General features: G+C 36.9%; 1 protein-coding gene across 1 annotated transcript in view; it reads right to left on the bottom strand.

Annotated features, from left to right (window-relative positions):
- AK5 (adenylate kinase 5) overlaps window positions 1-16,183 on the bottom strand; it is a gene marked incomplete at both ends in the record, with an annotated part of 92,362 nt that overhangs the window by 65,841 nt on the left and 10,338 nt on the right. Inside the window, one exon of the mRNA XM_080624271.1 lies at window positions 6,251-6,442. Coding sequence (XP_080480397.1) covers window positions 6,251-6,442 — 192 coding nt within the window. The remainder of the gene's footprint in view (window positions 1-6,250; window positions 6,443-16,183) is intronic.

Below are 16,183 nucleotides of genomic sequence, written 5' to 3'. Positions count from 1 at the left end.
AGCTCTGTAAATTCTTTTTTCTGCCTAGACTAACATATTTCTACAAAGAACAGCTAAGCTCTCCAAGAGCAACTTTAATAACTGTGACTGAAAGGTTTTTGTAATGCAACGATCTCCTCTCCATTGACTATACCAATATCTAGACCAGATTAGAGTCCAAATAAAGTGGAGATTTAGACCCTTTTCAAAATAGCAAGATGTGTGATATGTATGACTGGGGTGGGAATAGAAGAGCTTTAAAATCCATCTGAACAAGGCAGAGTAGTTTAATTACCTTTTTCTTTCTACCTAATTTCTCCTCTATCCTACCATCTTCCCACAATTAGTTTTGGTTTGATACAAATAACTACTTTCTGAAATACAAATTAGCTGGAGATACAAATCCTGCATGTTATCTTGCTCTCCTCACCCCTGATAACTTTTTCCTCCGATACAAACAGAATAGCAATAACTGTAGCATGGTCAAATTTTCTACTTTACTGAAAATGGCTGATTGCTACCAATGGATTCATTTTATATAATAAGTAGTCATCATTTTTTTCTTGCATTGAATTAGCAGTAAAAAAGTACAACTGTGGTATTTTTCACTGTGTGTGGGCACCATCTAATATCCTCTCCATGCTCATTCCTTTCTCTCCTGAATATAGTTTGTGCCTATAACTGAGAATAACTTAACCAAGTCAGGTGAGTGGAAAAAAGCCCCAACATGTTTTCTAGGTGAAGAGGCTGTTTTCTATGGGATTGTTTATTTATTTATGATTTAGAATTAGAAACATTATGATACCAGTGCTACAACAGTTTGTTCATTATGGTCTGCCACACTGTATTGTTATGTTCTCTAAACTTCCCTGCAGTAGGATAAATTACATCTGACGGCACGTAAATGAAAAAGTTTCCTGGTTAGAATAATTGTACATCACAGTAATTTATTCAAAGGTCAGTGAATGTGATTTCCTTGAGCTTTATCCTACAGTTCTTAAAGGCTAGGTAGTTCAAAGCAGCAAGTCTAACAATGATGAAACATCAATATAACACCCAAAAGAGAAAGGTATCTTGAAATTAACAAAATAATAAATCAAGTTTCAGTTAATTTTCCAACTGATTCTTAAGGAATTCTTTTAATAAGAATCTTCTTTAACAGCAAGTTCTCACCCAACAACAAAGATGTGCTGGACTAGACCTTCAGCGAATACAAACCAATTTTCTCCTGAAACAGCGTACCTAGGCTGGGGTACCAGGGGTGGGGATAGAAAGAGGGATTAATTTTTTATTATTTGTAACTAACAGCACATTTTTTCAGAGCATGCTAGCTCTGTCTCAGGACAGCAACCACATTAAAAGCATTAAAGCACGTTAGTTGCATAGGGATTAAGGTTTTTTCATTTTTTGCTTTACTTTCCCATTATTATCTAATTAAAGAAATATTAAATCAGCGTTAGAAAGTGAAATGATACCATCCTGTATCTCCAGGAGTACTGTAGCCAAAATAAGAAAGTACCTAACAATGATTCTTACAGGTGAGTGATATGAACCACCTAAGTATTTTTAATTGAACAGCAAGAAGCTTGTATAGACAGGCCCTTTTATTTTGAAGTTCTCTACTCATGACACACCTCAACAGTAGCCTTGGCTTCTTGGGCATGGCTGTGTATACATACCAACTGCCATGTCAGCACCCGAGACCAAATATAATAAAATTCTAATATATTCATCTAAATAATTGCTAGATGGCAAGAAGGATATTGGAATGGATTAAACTGTGTTCAGAACTGAAGTCCTCTGCTAAACATTAGAGTACTTGCAGATCATCTAGGCATTTACATTTTCTCCTGTTTATAATTTAACATCTTCCCCCCCAAAATTTGTGGCTTAGTTATTGTCTAGATAAACAATATATAATGTTCTAAGATTTTTTTAAGTTACTGATATAATAATTGCCAGCATATGCATCTATTTATATCCAATATTGTGATATCTATTATTATTGCCTTGATACCTTTTGGAATAAAGTTTTGATTTGTTAGATCTATGGAAAGATTGCTAAAAAGAATGTTAAACACAGATCACATATTCACGAAAATATCAGATATTTACTCTCTTTCTTAATTTTAATGAAGTTTACACTGTTCAAGTTGAACAACAATCCAAAATCTTGGATACTCCAACTTCATTATTCCAAAGACAGGGTTTTTCAGAAAGGACAGAGTTATATCTCCCCATTTCTTAAAAGTACTATAGGTGGGGCCCTCACTTCTTTTTTTTTTGAAAACAGAAACCGGGATCAGACTCTGTGAGCAGGGATATCATGCACAGACTGAAAACAAGGCATACAGAGCAGCAAACAAGTACAAGATACGCATTATATAAAATTATCAAAGATCAAGTGGGGAAAAAAAATGATGAAGGGAAAGAATTACACCTAAGCAGTCTCATCAATACAATCTGAAATGAAGAACACGGTTTTTAATTCTATTAACTTAACCAAACTCAGTTAAATCCAGTATGGAGTAACTGTTGGAGCAGGAAAAATAATATTCTTTGGGAATTTACATGTGTATTTTCTTGCTCATACAGTGTCTAACAGTAGACTACAATTTCATCAAATGTCTCTTCATTTATCATACTTAGTTAGATTTCAGTTCATTTTTCTTTCTCTCTTAGTCTGCTCATTGATGAAGACCAACGTGTTTAACTAGATGTTTAAAATTTGAGTTGTTGTTCTAAAATTATAACTCTCCATAAGACAAATGGTTCCGTTTCTTTTCCCCGAGTAGAATCAAGCCACTTGGTAGAAGAAATATTTGAGATTTAGAGCTTTGAATAGCAGTGACAAGGTGCAGGTAGGGATTTCAGAAAAATGTAAAACTTTTTTTTCTTCTGGTCAATGCTGACCCTGCCTGACATTGCTGCAAGGATTCACTCCTCTAGGCATTAGTCTAGTGTAATTCTATTTTATGCTGTTCTAGTTCTTACACTGATCTCATCCGTGTAATATTTCAGTGCTCTCCAAGTTCAAAATTATAATCATCAGGATGAATGTGATTTTCTTTCTTGCATCCTCTTTCTGTAGGGAAGTAATATACACAGGTGTATCAAATGATGTCTTAGTGTTAATACCACGTGTATTACACAAGGATGCTGGGGAGGGACTATTCATCAGGGACTGTAGTGACAGGACAAGGGGTAACGGGTTAAAACTTAGACAGGGGCAGCTTAGATTGGGTATAAGGAAGAAATTCTTTACTGTGAGGGTGGTGAGGCACTGGAATGGCTTGCCCAGGGAGGTTGTGAATGCTCCATCCTTGGCAGTGTTCAAGGCCAGGTTGGATGAGGCCTTGGGTGGCATGGTTTAGTGTGGGGTGTCCCTGCCCATGGCAAGGGGGTTGGAACTAGATGATCTTAAGGTCCTTTCCAACCCTAACTATTCTATGATTCTATGATTCTAAATACATGCTAATAAAGGCAAGTTGAAGACACAATGCTTCCATAGGGAGAAAGTGGTGATGAAGACTGCAATGGTTCTTGGATCCTATGGCTTTCTTTTCTATTGATAAAAGGCTATGAAAAATTATATGATTTTTCTATTATCAAAACCAGGAGAAAGCTCAAGTTCACCAGTGAAGAAGACAATGGGGATCAAAGCCATCTGGAGTAAGAAAATATCTCTCCACCGATGTTTGCTTAAAGGAATAGAACAGGAAGTTGGCAGAGACATACTTCAATGTCCCATTGGACAAATGAATTTCCAACAAAATGAACATATGAAAAGAAATTACATTGTCAGAGGAATGTCAAAACTCTGTAGATGATCTGATCTATAAATTCACCATGAAGAAAAGGAACAAATGGTGATAATGTAACAGGTTTTTTAAATGCTATTTTAAAATTTACAACTTGCTCTCGTAGTATGTAGTTTCCTGTGTGGACTTAGCATGTTTCCTTTGCTTCAAAATCATATGTTTTTGAAAAATGTCCTTTTATAGAAAGTTTCAGTTGCTTACTTGCTCTTCAGTATCCATACCTAATCTCCTTTTATTACTCCTGCCCCAGCTATTCCTTTTTCTCATTTATCTCCCACCACCCCAGTTGCCCTAGGCAACTGGAAGATGTATTTTCCATATACAATGAAATCCTATGGAAATGAGGCCTGCCATATACATTCTTTGTCATCTACAGAAAGGGATCCTATTATCCACTGGCCACGAAATTACCCATGTGTCTAACTCTCATGGCTTGGCCTTACTAACGCATCCTGCTTTTGCAGAAAAGGAAATGCAGCTGAACTGTAGCAACTCTAATGACAGGTGAACAATGTCTCCCTCCCAAAGTCTAATTCCCTTAACTTCTACACCAATGTAAATTTAAAATAGGTGATCCTGCCCCTCTACTCTGCTCTTGTGAGATCTCACTTGGAGTATTGTGTGCACTTCTGGTGTCCTCAACATAAAAAGGACATGGAACTGTTGGAACAAGTCCGGAGAAAGACCACGAGGATGATCAGGGGACTGGAGCACCTCCCGTATGAAGACAGGCTGAGAAAGTTGGGGCTGTTCAGCCTGGAGAAGAGAAGGCTGCGTGGAGACCTCATAGCAGCCTTCCAGTATCTGAAGGGGGCCTATAAGGATGCCAGGGAGGGACTCTTCATTAGGGGCTGTAGTGATAGGACAAGGGGCAAGAGGTTCAAACTTAAACAGGGGAAGTTTAGATTGGGCATAAGGAAGAAATTCTTTACTGTTAGGGTGGTGAGGCACTGGAATGGGTTGCCCAGAGAAGTTGTGAATGCTCCATTCCTGGTGGTGTTCAAGGCCAGGTTGGACAGAGCCTTGGGTGACATAGTTTAGTGTGAAGTGTCCCTGCCCGTGGCAGGGGGGTTGGAACTTGATGATCTTACGGTCCTTTCTAACCCTAACTATTCTATTATTTGATGATTCTAGATCTCTGTGGAATTATAACAACACCCTTGGAGTAGATACCATATAGATAAGGAGTAAATCCAAATCTTAAGAGATTTTTTTCATACTAAAGACATTTTTGACATGTTGCAGAGTCAGTATTATCTGCATATGCTGTTTACTTGGTCTGTAGCAGACAGTAATATAATGTTCACATGCCACGTTATCATTTCCATACCCATCACAAACATCTCCTTTCTTCAAAATTCAAAGAGGTACCTAAGATGAATGTTACAATTTAAATTATCCTCATAATTCTCAAGAAACAGAGCTAAAAAGTAGAAGATGAAACCTCAACAGGAAAAACATCTTCTGTTTTACCTGTCTCATCCTAGAAAAGGAATTCAATCCACATGCCCCACATGCTTTACCTACAAAGGCACATTTTCGCTGAAGAGCTAAGTATGCTTTCTATAGGAGGAGCACTTGTAAAGGCTACAGAAATATAATAAAATACACACTTCCTCAATAATGGAGAATGACTTCCTAAAATTCCAGTCCTCTCATCCTTACAAACACAATCCTCAAACAGAACAGATACTTTCTAGAGAAAACAATGTCATAATTTCCATAATAACTGAAAAACAATTTCATAATTTTGAAATTCAGAAGGATGTTGAAGTGCATTATTAAGGCATCATTAGATGACTTTGCAATTAAGGATGCTTTGGCCCATCATGAATCTGACCAGCACATAGAATTAGTCATATTTGCCACGAGGAGAACGTACCAATGGGAACTACAGAGGTTATTTAGACTACCAAAAGAAAAAAAATATGCCATCTGTGCTGTCACGGTGCCTGTTGTAGTATCATGTTCTGTGCATTGTTACAAGAAGTCAGTAATTTAGAACATGTCAATAATTCAACATTGTCAACTGCTTATTGAATTTGTCATCATTAAACACTCAAATACTTCAGCAATACTTGCTAGTCCTACTTCCATAAAGTGCTTCTGGCTTTATTTATGAATGCAGCTTTTAGTGTGTTTTGTGTTTAGACATAGTGAGTAATTTCTATGCAAAGGGTTTTCAACTAGTTGGTAAAGCATTTCATGCTTGCAGCAAAGAATTTACATGGTGTTTACCATGTCACCTGCGTGCATGTGAATTTTGCTCTTTTACTGCATTTTGAAGATAATACTCTTTCAGAAAACTGGAAGTTTGCTGTCAGTAACCATGGTTTATATCTAAACCACAACTAGATTCACCAACCCTATTTTAAAGCAAAAGGTCTAAGAAGCCAAATACAAACCACAGCAAAAATTAAGGTTTCAGAGGTATATACTAAAGGACTTACTGTGATGATTAGCCCTTTTTCCTGGAAATATTTAACCAATGGGACAGCATTCTGCTTGAAATTCATTAGTCGTCTTTGAGTGGCTTTCAGGTTATCATCAGGTCTTCCTTGCTGTTCAGCACGCTTCAGTAACCTTTCTTTCAGCCTTTGACTGGAGCATGCCAGGAACACCACCAAATCTGGGGTACATATCTGTAGAAAGAGCAATTCAAGAAATCTCTGATTAAGCTGACTACCCAGCACTGCAGGACTCAGCAATTCCATTATCAGGTGAGGCTCAGGTATGCTTTTCAGACTATTCTAAATACATAGTTGATAGTTATTCTGTCCTTTCATGGGATGAATTAATTATAACAGTTAATTTTACTACCACATAACAGCTTTAAGGCACTTATTCACATGAAAGTCTATGAAGGTAAGTTTCTGTGTTAGACTTTTTCATGCAATATGGACATTACCAAGAGTAGCTCTGTTAAATTAAGGTTGCTTCATTAGTAGTAGAAGAATAGTAGTAGAGACTTTGGGAATTTAGAGAGCATACAGTAATAAAGAAATCCAAATTATGACACAGATTCTGAAAGAGAATGCTACAGATTTCAATGCCTTTTAGGTCAAGGAACACCATCTCATGAAAGGGAATGGCTGATGCACCTTGCAGCAGACTGAGCAGACAGACATCTCAAGTTCCAGTGTGGACACCCAGCATGGACTGGAGCTTCTTAACATACAGTACACAGGGACTCAGAAATTATAACTGCAAATCAGGGATCTAGTAAAGTGAAGGACGAAAGGAGTTTATACATTAGTGGTTTTACTGAGTATTTCCATTCTTATAGATCCTAGTAATAGTGAAGAAATACGGTAAGAAATCATCTCCTCACTTCGAACGCTCACTTCCAAACACATTCAGGACTGGCATTTACAATATACTCAGGTCTGTGAAGTCAGTCTGTAAAGTGTAGGACTTAAGCTTTTGCGTATCACATAACTTCACATACAACACCAAACCTTACAGATGGTACTTAGAATAAATAGATTGCTCATGAAAGTATTAGCTTGAATGGAAAAAGAGGAAGGAGACAAAAGATCTCTTTCTGCTTCAAACATGGGCAGATCTGTCTGTTTAACACAAACATGAGAGTGCAGCTTTCCACAGTCAGTCTCAGTTCATTAAAAAAACTGTGTCTGAGTAAGTGCAGCCCAACAGCAAGGGAAGGATACGAACATCAGCATCAGGTGTGCATTCTCATCTGTTTCTTCCCAGAAATGGCACTGGCCTCACAGGTCAGTTCCTTTAGAAAAAAAATGGGAAAGCATGCACAGTGCATTGTAAAATGGGGATAATAACGAGGTACAACACAGTAATTATTGTGGAAAATCAATTAATTAGGTTTTAATTATTTCCTATTGCTTTTTAAAATGGAAAGTTCTCTGCAGCAGGTGAGTACTGCTGTTCTTAATTTTTTTTACTAGTAACAGCAACAATACAAAGGACAGTATCAGAATCCCAGGAACTAAAACTATTTTCTCTAACACTCTGGCTTTGCTAATTTGAAATGTATTTTACTCAGAAATAAAATGTCAATGAAAACAATGGTTTAAAATTCTCAGTTCAAGAAGCCTAGTTTCAAATGAAGTATTGTCTAGAAGGTTTTCTGTTGAAGTGGAAAGAAAGGTAATTCAAACATATTTGAGGTAGGAAGACAAAGCAGATTCTGATTATGTGATATCTCTATGAATTAAACCTGAAGAATTTTTATTTGTATCATCAGAAAGTAGCTGAAAACCATTTAATAAACAGAAGCCTCTGCTTCATTTTAGATGCATGAAAGCGCAGCATCTCTTCTATATCCATAGGTAGTCAGACCTAATAGCACTTAATGTATTTCTTCTACATGCATTTACAACCTGCAGGGTAAACGCTTAAAATGTTATTGATAATTCACTCCTGTTTTCAGGAATCACTCTACTTCCACCTACCTCAACTGCACGTGTCTGCAAGACATGTTTAGAAATACTTTTAAGTTGGAAAAAAACAGGCTAGTGTGAACATATGGACATCTGGGATTACTTCTCGAGAAACATCTAGTTCTCCTGTGTAAATATGAGTTAAAAATTGCTTTTTTCTAACAAAGGAAAAGGGCTTTTTATGACTCACTTAAAAAAATGAAAACAACAAACCCAAACCTATTTTTTAAACTCAGAACTGTTGTGCAGTTTTATGACTAGGGAATAAATTTTATTCTGAGACTCGGCTTGTAGAAGAGGTGTATAGAACCAGCACAGAGAGAAGAAATGGATTCCATCACTCAGATTTTCCATAGCATGCTCATCTTTCGCTAAAGGCAGGTCTTTTTCATGTCCAGAAATGCACGTGAGGAAGGACTTTGGGGTTTAGGGAAATAAATTTGACTACTTACTAACTGGAACTCAGCAGAAGGCAGAATCTTTGTCTATGGGAACAGACAGGTTTCTGGTTATTTACAACCTTCTGAATTTTAAATGAGACATAGAATGTATGGCATCAACTCAGAACAAAACGGGTGGGTACATCCTCTCATTTTTTAGAATAGTATATATAACTAAGTAACTACTACTCTCTTTGGGTCTGAATATCCTTCCAAACCGGAACTAGGAGTAAATTGAGAGTAATCCCATGCAAGTTGGTGGTACTATTGACGTAAAGCACTAAGTGGAAAGATGTTTTCTCTAGGGATATTTTCTACATCTCCTCTTGTTAGTGAGAGTAGTGCAGTTGTTTGCTAGAAATTAGATGATTACATTCTCTCTCATTATTCCTCATTAGGCACAAGACAAAAATGCTCTGTTTCTTAATTCCTGGTGTGTTCTACTAGATACTCCTGAGAAAACTCATCTGACAGCTCATGAACAACCGTCATTAATTTAACAGTGCACTTTATTCTAACCGATAAAGGTTACCAGCAAGCTAGCTTATGTCCATTGTATGGGTGCTCTCCCTTGTAATTACTGAATTGCTCTTTATAGTTCCATCTCTGCTGGGTTACTAGACTGTTTGTATAGTTTTTTTCTTGGTTTAGAAAAGCAAAATAATGAATCATGTTGTCAAAGAATGAATCCTGCTCATAGATTTTTTTTTTCTCAAGTAACTGCTTTTGAACCATATTCACACTGCCTAAGAAATAAGCTTCCAGAAGATTGCCCAGGCTACATAATTAGGCCCCCTAATAATTGATTAAGAGCAGCAGGTGGCTTTAGGGAGAACAGATTTTCATCTGTGTAGTGCAGCTAATCAATAGGAATCCCTATCTGCAAATGTTAATGCTAAAAAGAAAGGTCTAAGCAAACCTCTGGTTCAGAAATGCCCATCAGGCACCTTCATCTGCTCTTCTGAGGATTAAGAACTGAAAAGGGTTGAGCTCTCCTTTGGCTAGTTTGGCCAGCAGAGTCCTTGTCAGAAAAATAGGAAACCTGAGGTCTAGAATCTCATACCCAGCAGAAAATTGAAGCAGGAGAGTGTTCTACCTTCCAGGGGAGAATACAGACAGTAAGGCTATTCCACAGGCTTTCTGCTCAAGTTTGGCTTTGAGAAACCAATGTAAAACTCACAGGGCCAAGGAGGATGAATGAGAGGAACCACAGCAGTGCAGATAGCTGATATGCTAAACCTCCAACTCATACAGATGACTGAGTGCATAGATCCAGTAGGAAACTGTACCTGAGGCTATCAGCTTGGAACAATTAAGTGGAGATTTGGGAGAAGGGAGATAGAAATTGAGGAGGGAATGAAATGAAGAAGACACACAGACCGTGGTGGAGGAAAAAAAAAAGCCTTTACAAGAAAAAAAACCTATTGCAGAGAAGAGATCCTTAAGAAGATTCACAGAAAGGCTGCATTCATTTTTCTAGTTGTTCTGAAGCCCACACTCCAGGCCAGTGACAGAGCAGGTTTCCTACAAGAAGCTCTTTGCGGAGCATGAGCTTGGCAGATAGTCATAGGTTAGCTGCCTACATACAGGTCAAACACCTACATCAAACTTTGAGGGGACTGCAGACGTCATTTCTGCTTTGAGGTTTAAATATTGGACTTGGAGGAATAGTACTGCTGTCCTTAGCCTGTGAGACTGTGAAAGTACAAGTCATTTTTTCCCAGCATCCTATATATTGACATCCACATAGTTCTACTTTCGCACAATTACTTTCCATAGTACTTTTCATAAGGAATATATTGGTGAGTTAAACAAAGTAAACTTGTATCACAGCCACGATTAACTAGTTATTCTTTGTAGGTGTAGTGTATTTATGAATATTCCTAAGGACATTTTAAACAAAGAATCAGTAAAATCTACTGCCTTTTCATTATTTAAATTAAAATTTACTTCTTCAAATATAGTCTTGTCACCCAGGCCATTTAACACAAAAATATTTTTAAGATAATTTCTACAAAAGCAGTCTTTTAACAAGGAATTAAATTATATTCAGTAATGAATATTTAATTCTAGTACCTGTTACACATTTCATTTCACTATTAGCAAAACTTACAACTAATATATTTTAAGCAAATTTCATCTGTATTTATTCAAACTAAATGTTAATATTGGTGAAGGAAATGCTGCAATCAAAAGTTATGTATGAATGACTGAAAGTGGAAAAAACCTCTCCAAACTAAAGCAGTAGTTGAAATTAACTGGAAAATACTGAAGTGAGAAATTATTTCTCCTGGGAAGGGTAAGAACACTGCCATGTGAGAGATTACATACAAAGTCAAACTACAGTTTCTTCTTCACAAGTCATTTGAGTTCAATATACCAGTCAGAGGCATTTCATTACAGTGCTTCTGGAGAGGAAGATACTTAGCATGCTTGAGCACGCTGGTACTGTAGCTGACTTGCTGAATTTCAAGCTGACAGGTTAATGGTAAATAAAGCATTTTCTCCTTGGCACTTCTGAACGTGTGTTTGGAATCTAAACACCTCTGTACTATTTGCACTCAGCAGAGATCATGGATACCTTAGAAATTCATGGTTTAGGATAGCTTTATGCCTAGGCTCAAACTGAAAGGCTAAATAAATCAGTATTAAATCTGTGCTACTACACAGAAGGATTTCAAAATTACCGCAATCCAGAAATTATCATATATTTAAAACAAATATATAAACTGGAAGTTCTATTTGCTTTTATGACATTAAAAATCATGTTTTCACTTTTATTCCACAATCATGAGTGCCTGGAACTTTGTTTTAAAGTGAGAGCTGAGATTCTCATACTTAAATGACTTTGGGGCTTTATTAAAAGTAGCCCTATCAAAGTGTTGGTGGTATTGATTACTTTCTGAAATTAAAAAATGAGAGTCAGGGTTTGGCAACAATCCAAGACTTCCAGTGAGAGAAATTCTGTGTCAAATATTCAGTTTTCAAAGAGAAAAATACAGCTCAAATACGAAGTTCAAAGAAAACTCAAACTCATAGAAAATTGCAATGCTCACAGCTATGAGTTCTCACAGGCTGCAATGAGTCTGCAACAAGGAACAGACCATTAAGAAAGGAAGCTGGTGTGACTGACCAGAATAGCAGTTGCTGCTGCTGGTTGGCAAGCACTGCTGAAAATCTGAAAGCATCGTTGATACCATCTTAAAGACTTTTTGCCTTCTCAAAAGATATAGAAACAGTGATATTAATAACACCCAGTAAGTGGGGAAAAAAGCTTCAATTCAAATGTAAAATTCCTCAGATGTGTAAAGTGCTTTTTAATCTACTTACTCCACATTGACGTTATTGCTTGGAAGCAGTGTTTATTACTTCTGGTTTCTAGATATGAACAGCAAAAGAAATACTGCGAGTGCTGCAAATGATACATTGCTTTATCTTAGGCACTTCAGTCATTGAAATGCAATGTGCTTTAATACAATTCTGCCTAGCAACATGTTGAGAACTTAGTGTCCACACAAGAGTTTGGCAACATAATAAGGAAGAAATAGTCATCCTTTAGCTATACCTATGTTTGGGAATGTTAGCATAAGTTGGTTTGCTTTGACTCGTTTACTAAAAATAACATTTTTTCTCAGAGAAAAGTTCAGCTTCTGGATTAGTCAAAGGATAAAAATGTGCTGGTAGTACCAAGAGCAATTACAAGTGACGTTCACAATAAATTATTATTTTGGTTTTCTATACTAGAACATTATGCAGGACAGGTACTGTAACTACAGTTCAAACATATAGGTATCCATTTGATTTTTTCACAAAATGAAGAAATCCTGAAAGCTTAACTTAAATAGTGTCAAGTGTCAGTAACAGCTATGTGAGGCATGAAACTGAAAGAATTAATTTAGAATAAATAATTTGTTACGTTAAAGATGTCTGTAAATACAGCACAGTTAGATTTTACATGTGCTTGCAAGAGAAAGCAAGCACCTTAGCTGACCTTTTCCTCTACTAATATGATGAACCATTTCCAATATAAATTAGTCTATCTTTACAATAACTCACCACAGTTCTTATTGGTGAAAGCCATGTAACAATAGATACAAAAAGGTTCAGTAAACAGCATTCAGAAGGCAGCTATAGCGTCACTGTTTGGGAGCAAGACAGATTTGTGCCTTGCCTGTCCGCTGGTCATGACCTGCTTTCCACAACATGCACTGGTGGAGAAAGGGGAGATGATCTGATGTGTCTCAGATCAAAAACTGTACAGGCTCTCGCCTTTCAGTGGAGAAAGGAGAAGGAACTGTACAGGTTCTCCTTTCATTGACCACTGTGGCTACCCCATATCTAGTCCAAGTTTTGACTTCCTGGCCCTTTATGTGAAATTGGTTCAGATACTTTCTTGATCCCACTGTATTTTAACTCACAAAAAGGAACATATGAGTAATAAACCAATACAGACTTCTTACGATCAATGAAGACCCAACATGTTCTCTTGAACTATAATGATGTCAGGTTTGTGTAGCCTGTTTTGTTTACAGACTTCCTATTTCCCTCACATTTGTTTAGATTACTGTCTGAATATCTTGTATTACTCATCTTTATTTCCATTCAGTTCAATAACTTGTCCTCCATATTCTGCTATTCTGCCCCTACAATTCATTTTTGGAATTACTGTATATATTTTTGGAGTTTGTTTCAGTCTGTGTAAACAATGGCAAAGGAGAAAGGCTATACAGTGGAAAATGCTGCTTTTAAACTGAATGCTTCTTTGCTTATTTCAAGCTTCCATGATGTGCTGGTTTTGGCTGAGAGTTTATTTTCTTAGCTAGTATGGGTTCTGTTTTGGATTTGTGCCGAAAACAGTGTTGATAATACAGAGATGTTTTTGTTATTGCTAAGCAGTGCTTGCTTGTACAGTCAAGGCCTTTTCTGCTTCTCACACCACCTCACCAGTGAGTAGATTGGAGTTGCACAAGAAGTTGGGAGGGGACACAGATGGGATAGCTGACCCCAATTGACCCAAGGGATACCTACCATACAACATCATGCTCAGCATATAAAGCTGTGGGAAGAAGAAGGAAGGGGGGGATGTTTAAAGTTACGGCATTTTGTCTTCTCAAGTAACCATTATGTGTGATGGAGCCCTGTTTTCCTGGAGATCACTGAACACCTGCCTGCCAATGGGATGTGGTGAACGAATGCCTTGTTTTGCTTGTGCATGCAGCTTTTCTTTAAGCTGTCTTTATCTCAACCCATAAGTTTTTTCACTTTTACCCTTCTGATTCTCTCCCGCATCCCACAGCGGGGGAGTGAGCAAGTGGCTGTGTGGTGCTTAGTGGTGCTTAGTTGCTTACTGGGGTTAAACCACAATACATGGGGTTACAGATGAATATGCATTCCATCATACTCAAATGGCAAAGGACAAGTGAACAGTCATCCTTATCTCTGCTGCTCATTCCTTCCACTGCCATCTACTTTATATCCTATATGGCTGAAAGAACTGAGAAAGGCAGCATATTCTATTTACCCTTGTACAAACTTACCATTGTTATTTTAATTCACATCATAAAATCCAAAAGTATTCTAGCTGCTTTATGGAACAAATGATAAAGTCTCTGTTCAAAAGCACACAATTGCATTTTAGAATCCTTGTAATCAAAACAATTAACAGCTATGAAGGGATCCTGAGTGATGAAAACAAGTCAAATAAATAGTAGCTCCTACTTCATGCATCTTTTGACAGTTCCCCTAAATGTAACCTTTAAAATGGCTTGTGTCATACAACTTTTTCTGCTGTTTTAAGGTACATAAACATGCAATGATCTTAAAGGGACTATCTGTAAGAGTATTCATCCATGTCAAAATTATTACTAGCAATAAGAATTAGTTCTTACTCAGAACTTTTTATCAACGGATCTCTGTTCTACACAGGGTGTCTTTGTAAAAATAAGAAATATGAATTACAGAATAATGTGATTTGACTATTTTCATTTTGTGGGATTTCATCATTTTCTTCAGAGGTATATTCGTTCCATTGCTTAATAAGTCTTCTAATTATAAAGAGTCTTACTAGTTAAGCAAAACTGCAATTAAAACTAATTATTTCTCATCTTGCCGTGGAAAACACCCACAGCATTTTTAATTGCAGACCTACACAAATCATCACAACAGTTAATTACTGAATTCTCTACAACTCAATTGTGTTTCCCATTGAGGGATCTCTGAGGGCCCTAAAAGTGTTAGCATGCTTAATGTAAACAACCTGACGTGCTATGGATTACTGTCAACCTCATCCCGTAAAGGAAAATGGATACCACGTCTGCTGATAGTTCCCCTTCCTTATCACAAGGCCTTCCTACTTATGGGTGTAGCATTATGTTTTATTAAAAGAATTTTAAAGAAAAACAAGCATACTTTATTTCTTTAAAATATAAATCCAAGCTAAAATACTGCATATATCCCACTGGATTAAATAGATGGTTTATGTTGACATAGCTACATCCTTTGGACATTTATTTCCATGGCTTTACATATATTTGCTCGTATGAGAGTCAGCTGCAAAAAAAGGTGAAAAGGGGGAGCTTAAATAGACTAAATTTTCTTTTCTGCACTCGTATAAAAGCTCTATGGTTCTTTCTTTCCTTTCCCCTATTTATTTTAGTACAGATAAGGCTGAAAGGTGGTCCTGTATGAAGTGCTTTGGGATTTTTTTAGAGACATAGTCATCTGTCTTTCACGAAGAATCAGGCCTTAAGGAGTATGATGCAGCAAAACCCATCAGACTGAAAACAAATGGACTCTGACAATATGGTTGGGTCTAAAATGACTAAATCTGAAAAAAAAAAAAATCCCAAACCCAAACAAACCAATCTACAGGATCCCTGAAGCAATAGCACATACTAAGAAGGAGCCAAAGTTTAGGATTTCTATCATCTGTTATTCTGTCAGTCTTTTTTCTGTGTAGGTTTCTACAGTCAAACAAGAGCTAACCAGGCTGGCAGAGGAGAATGTTTCACGTTAAATGAGGAAATACTATAAAAACATATTAGAAAGGTACGAAGAGAAGTTTCAAACATATATGAAATATAGTACCCATCTTTCTCCTCTTCTATAGCACTGCCCGAGCTTTTTCTCTTACCTCCTGGACTCCATTTCTTGGTGGTATTAATAATGGACCTTGTGATGGGTGCACAAGTGTTCAACTGGTTTTCCTTTGTAGAAAGAGAATCTGATCCTAGGGTAACTCAAAGCACTTAATTTAATTCCTGTCAGTTCTTCCTGTTTCACATCCCGCATTCTTTCATAAAACAATGTCATCACAAAATTATAGGACCAAGAAATACACTTAAGTCACACTATCACACAACATACTGAACAAAAAAATGAGCAAGGAAGTGACCATTAAGCCCAAATTTCTGATGTTTCACTTATAAAATAGTCAATCTTTTGTTAATTATAAGGAGATATAGTTGGCAACCATTGACTATTTTCTGTAATAACTATTTTGTCTTTTTCCTTTAATTTCCTCAAT

This window comes from Psittacula echo (assembly GCF_963264785.1).
Source record: "Psittacula echo genome assembly, chromosome: 7".
In the NCBI taxonomy this organism is placed as follows: Eukaryota; Metazoa; Chordata; class Aves; order Psittaciformes; family Psittacidae; genus Psittacula; species Psittacula echo.
Note: the sequence above shows the minus strand (reverse complement) of the source record. Positions and strands in the feature narration are given on the sequence as shown.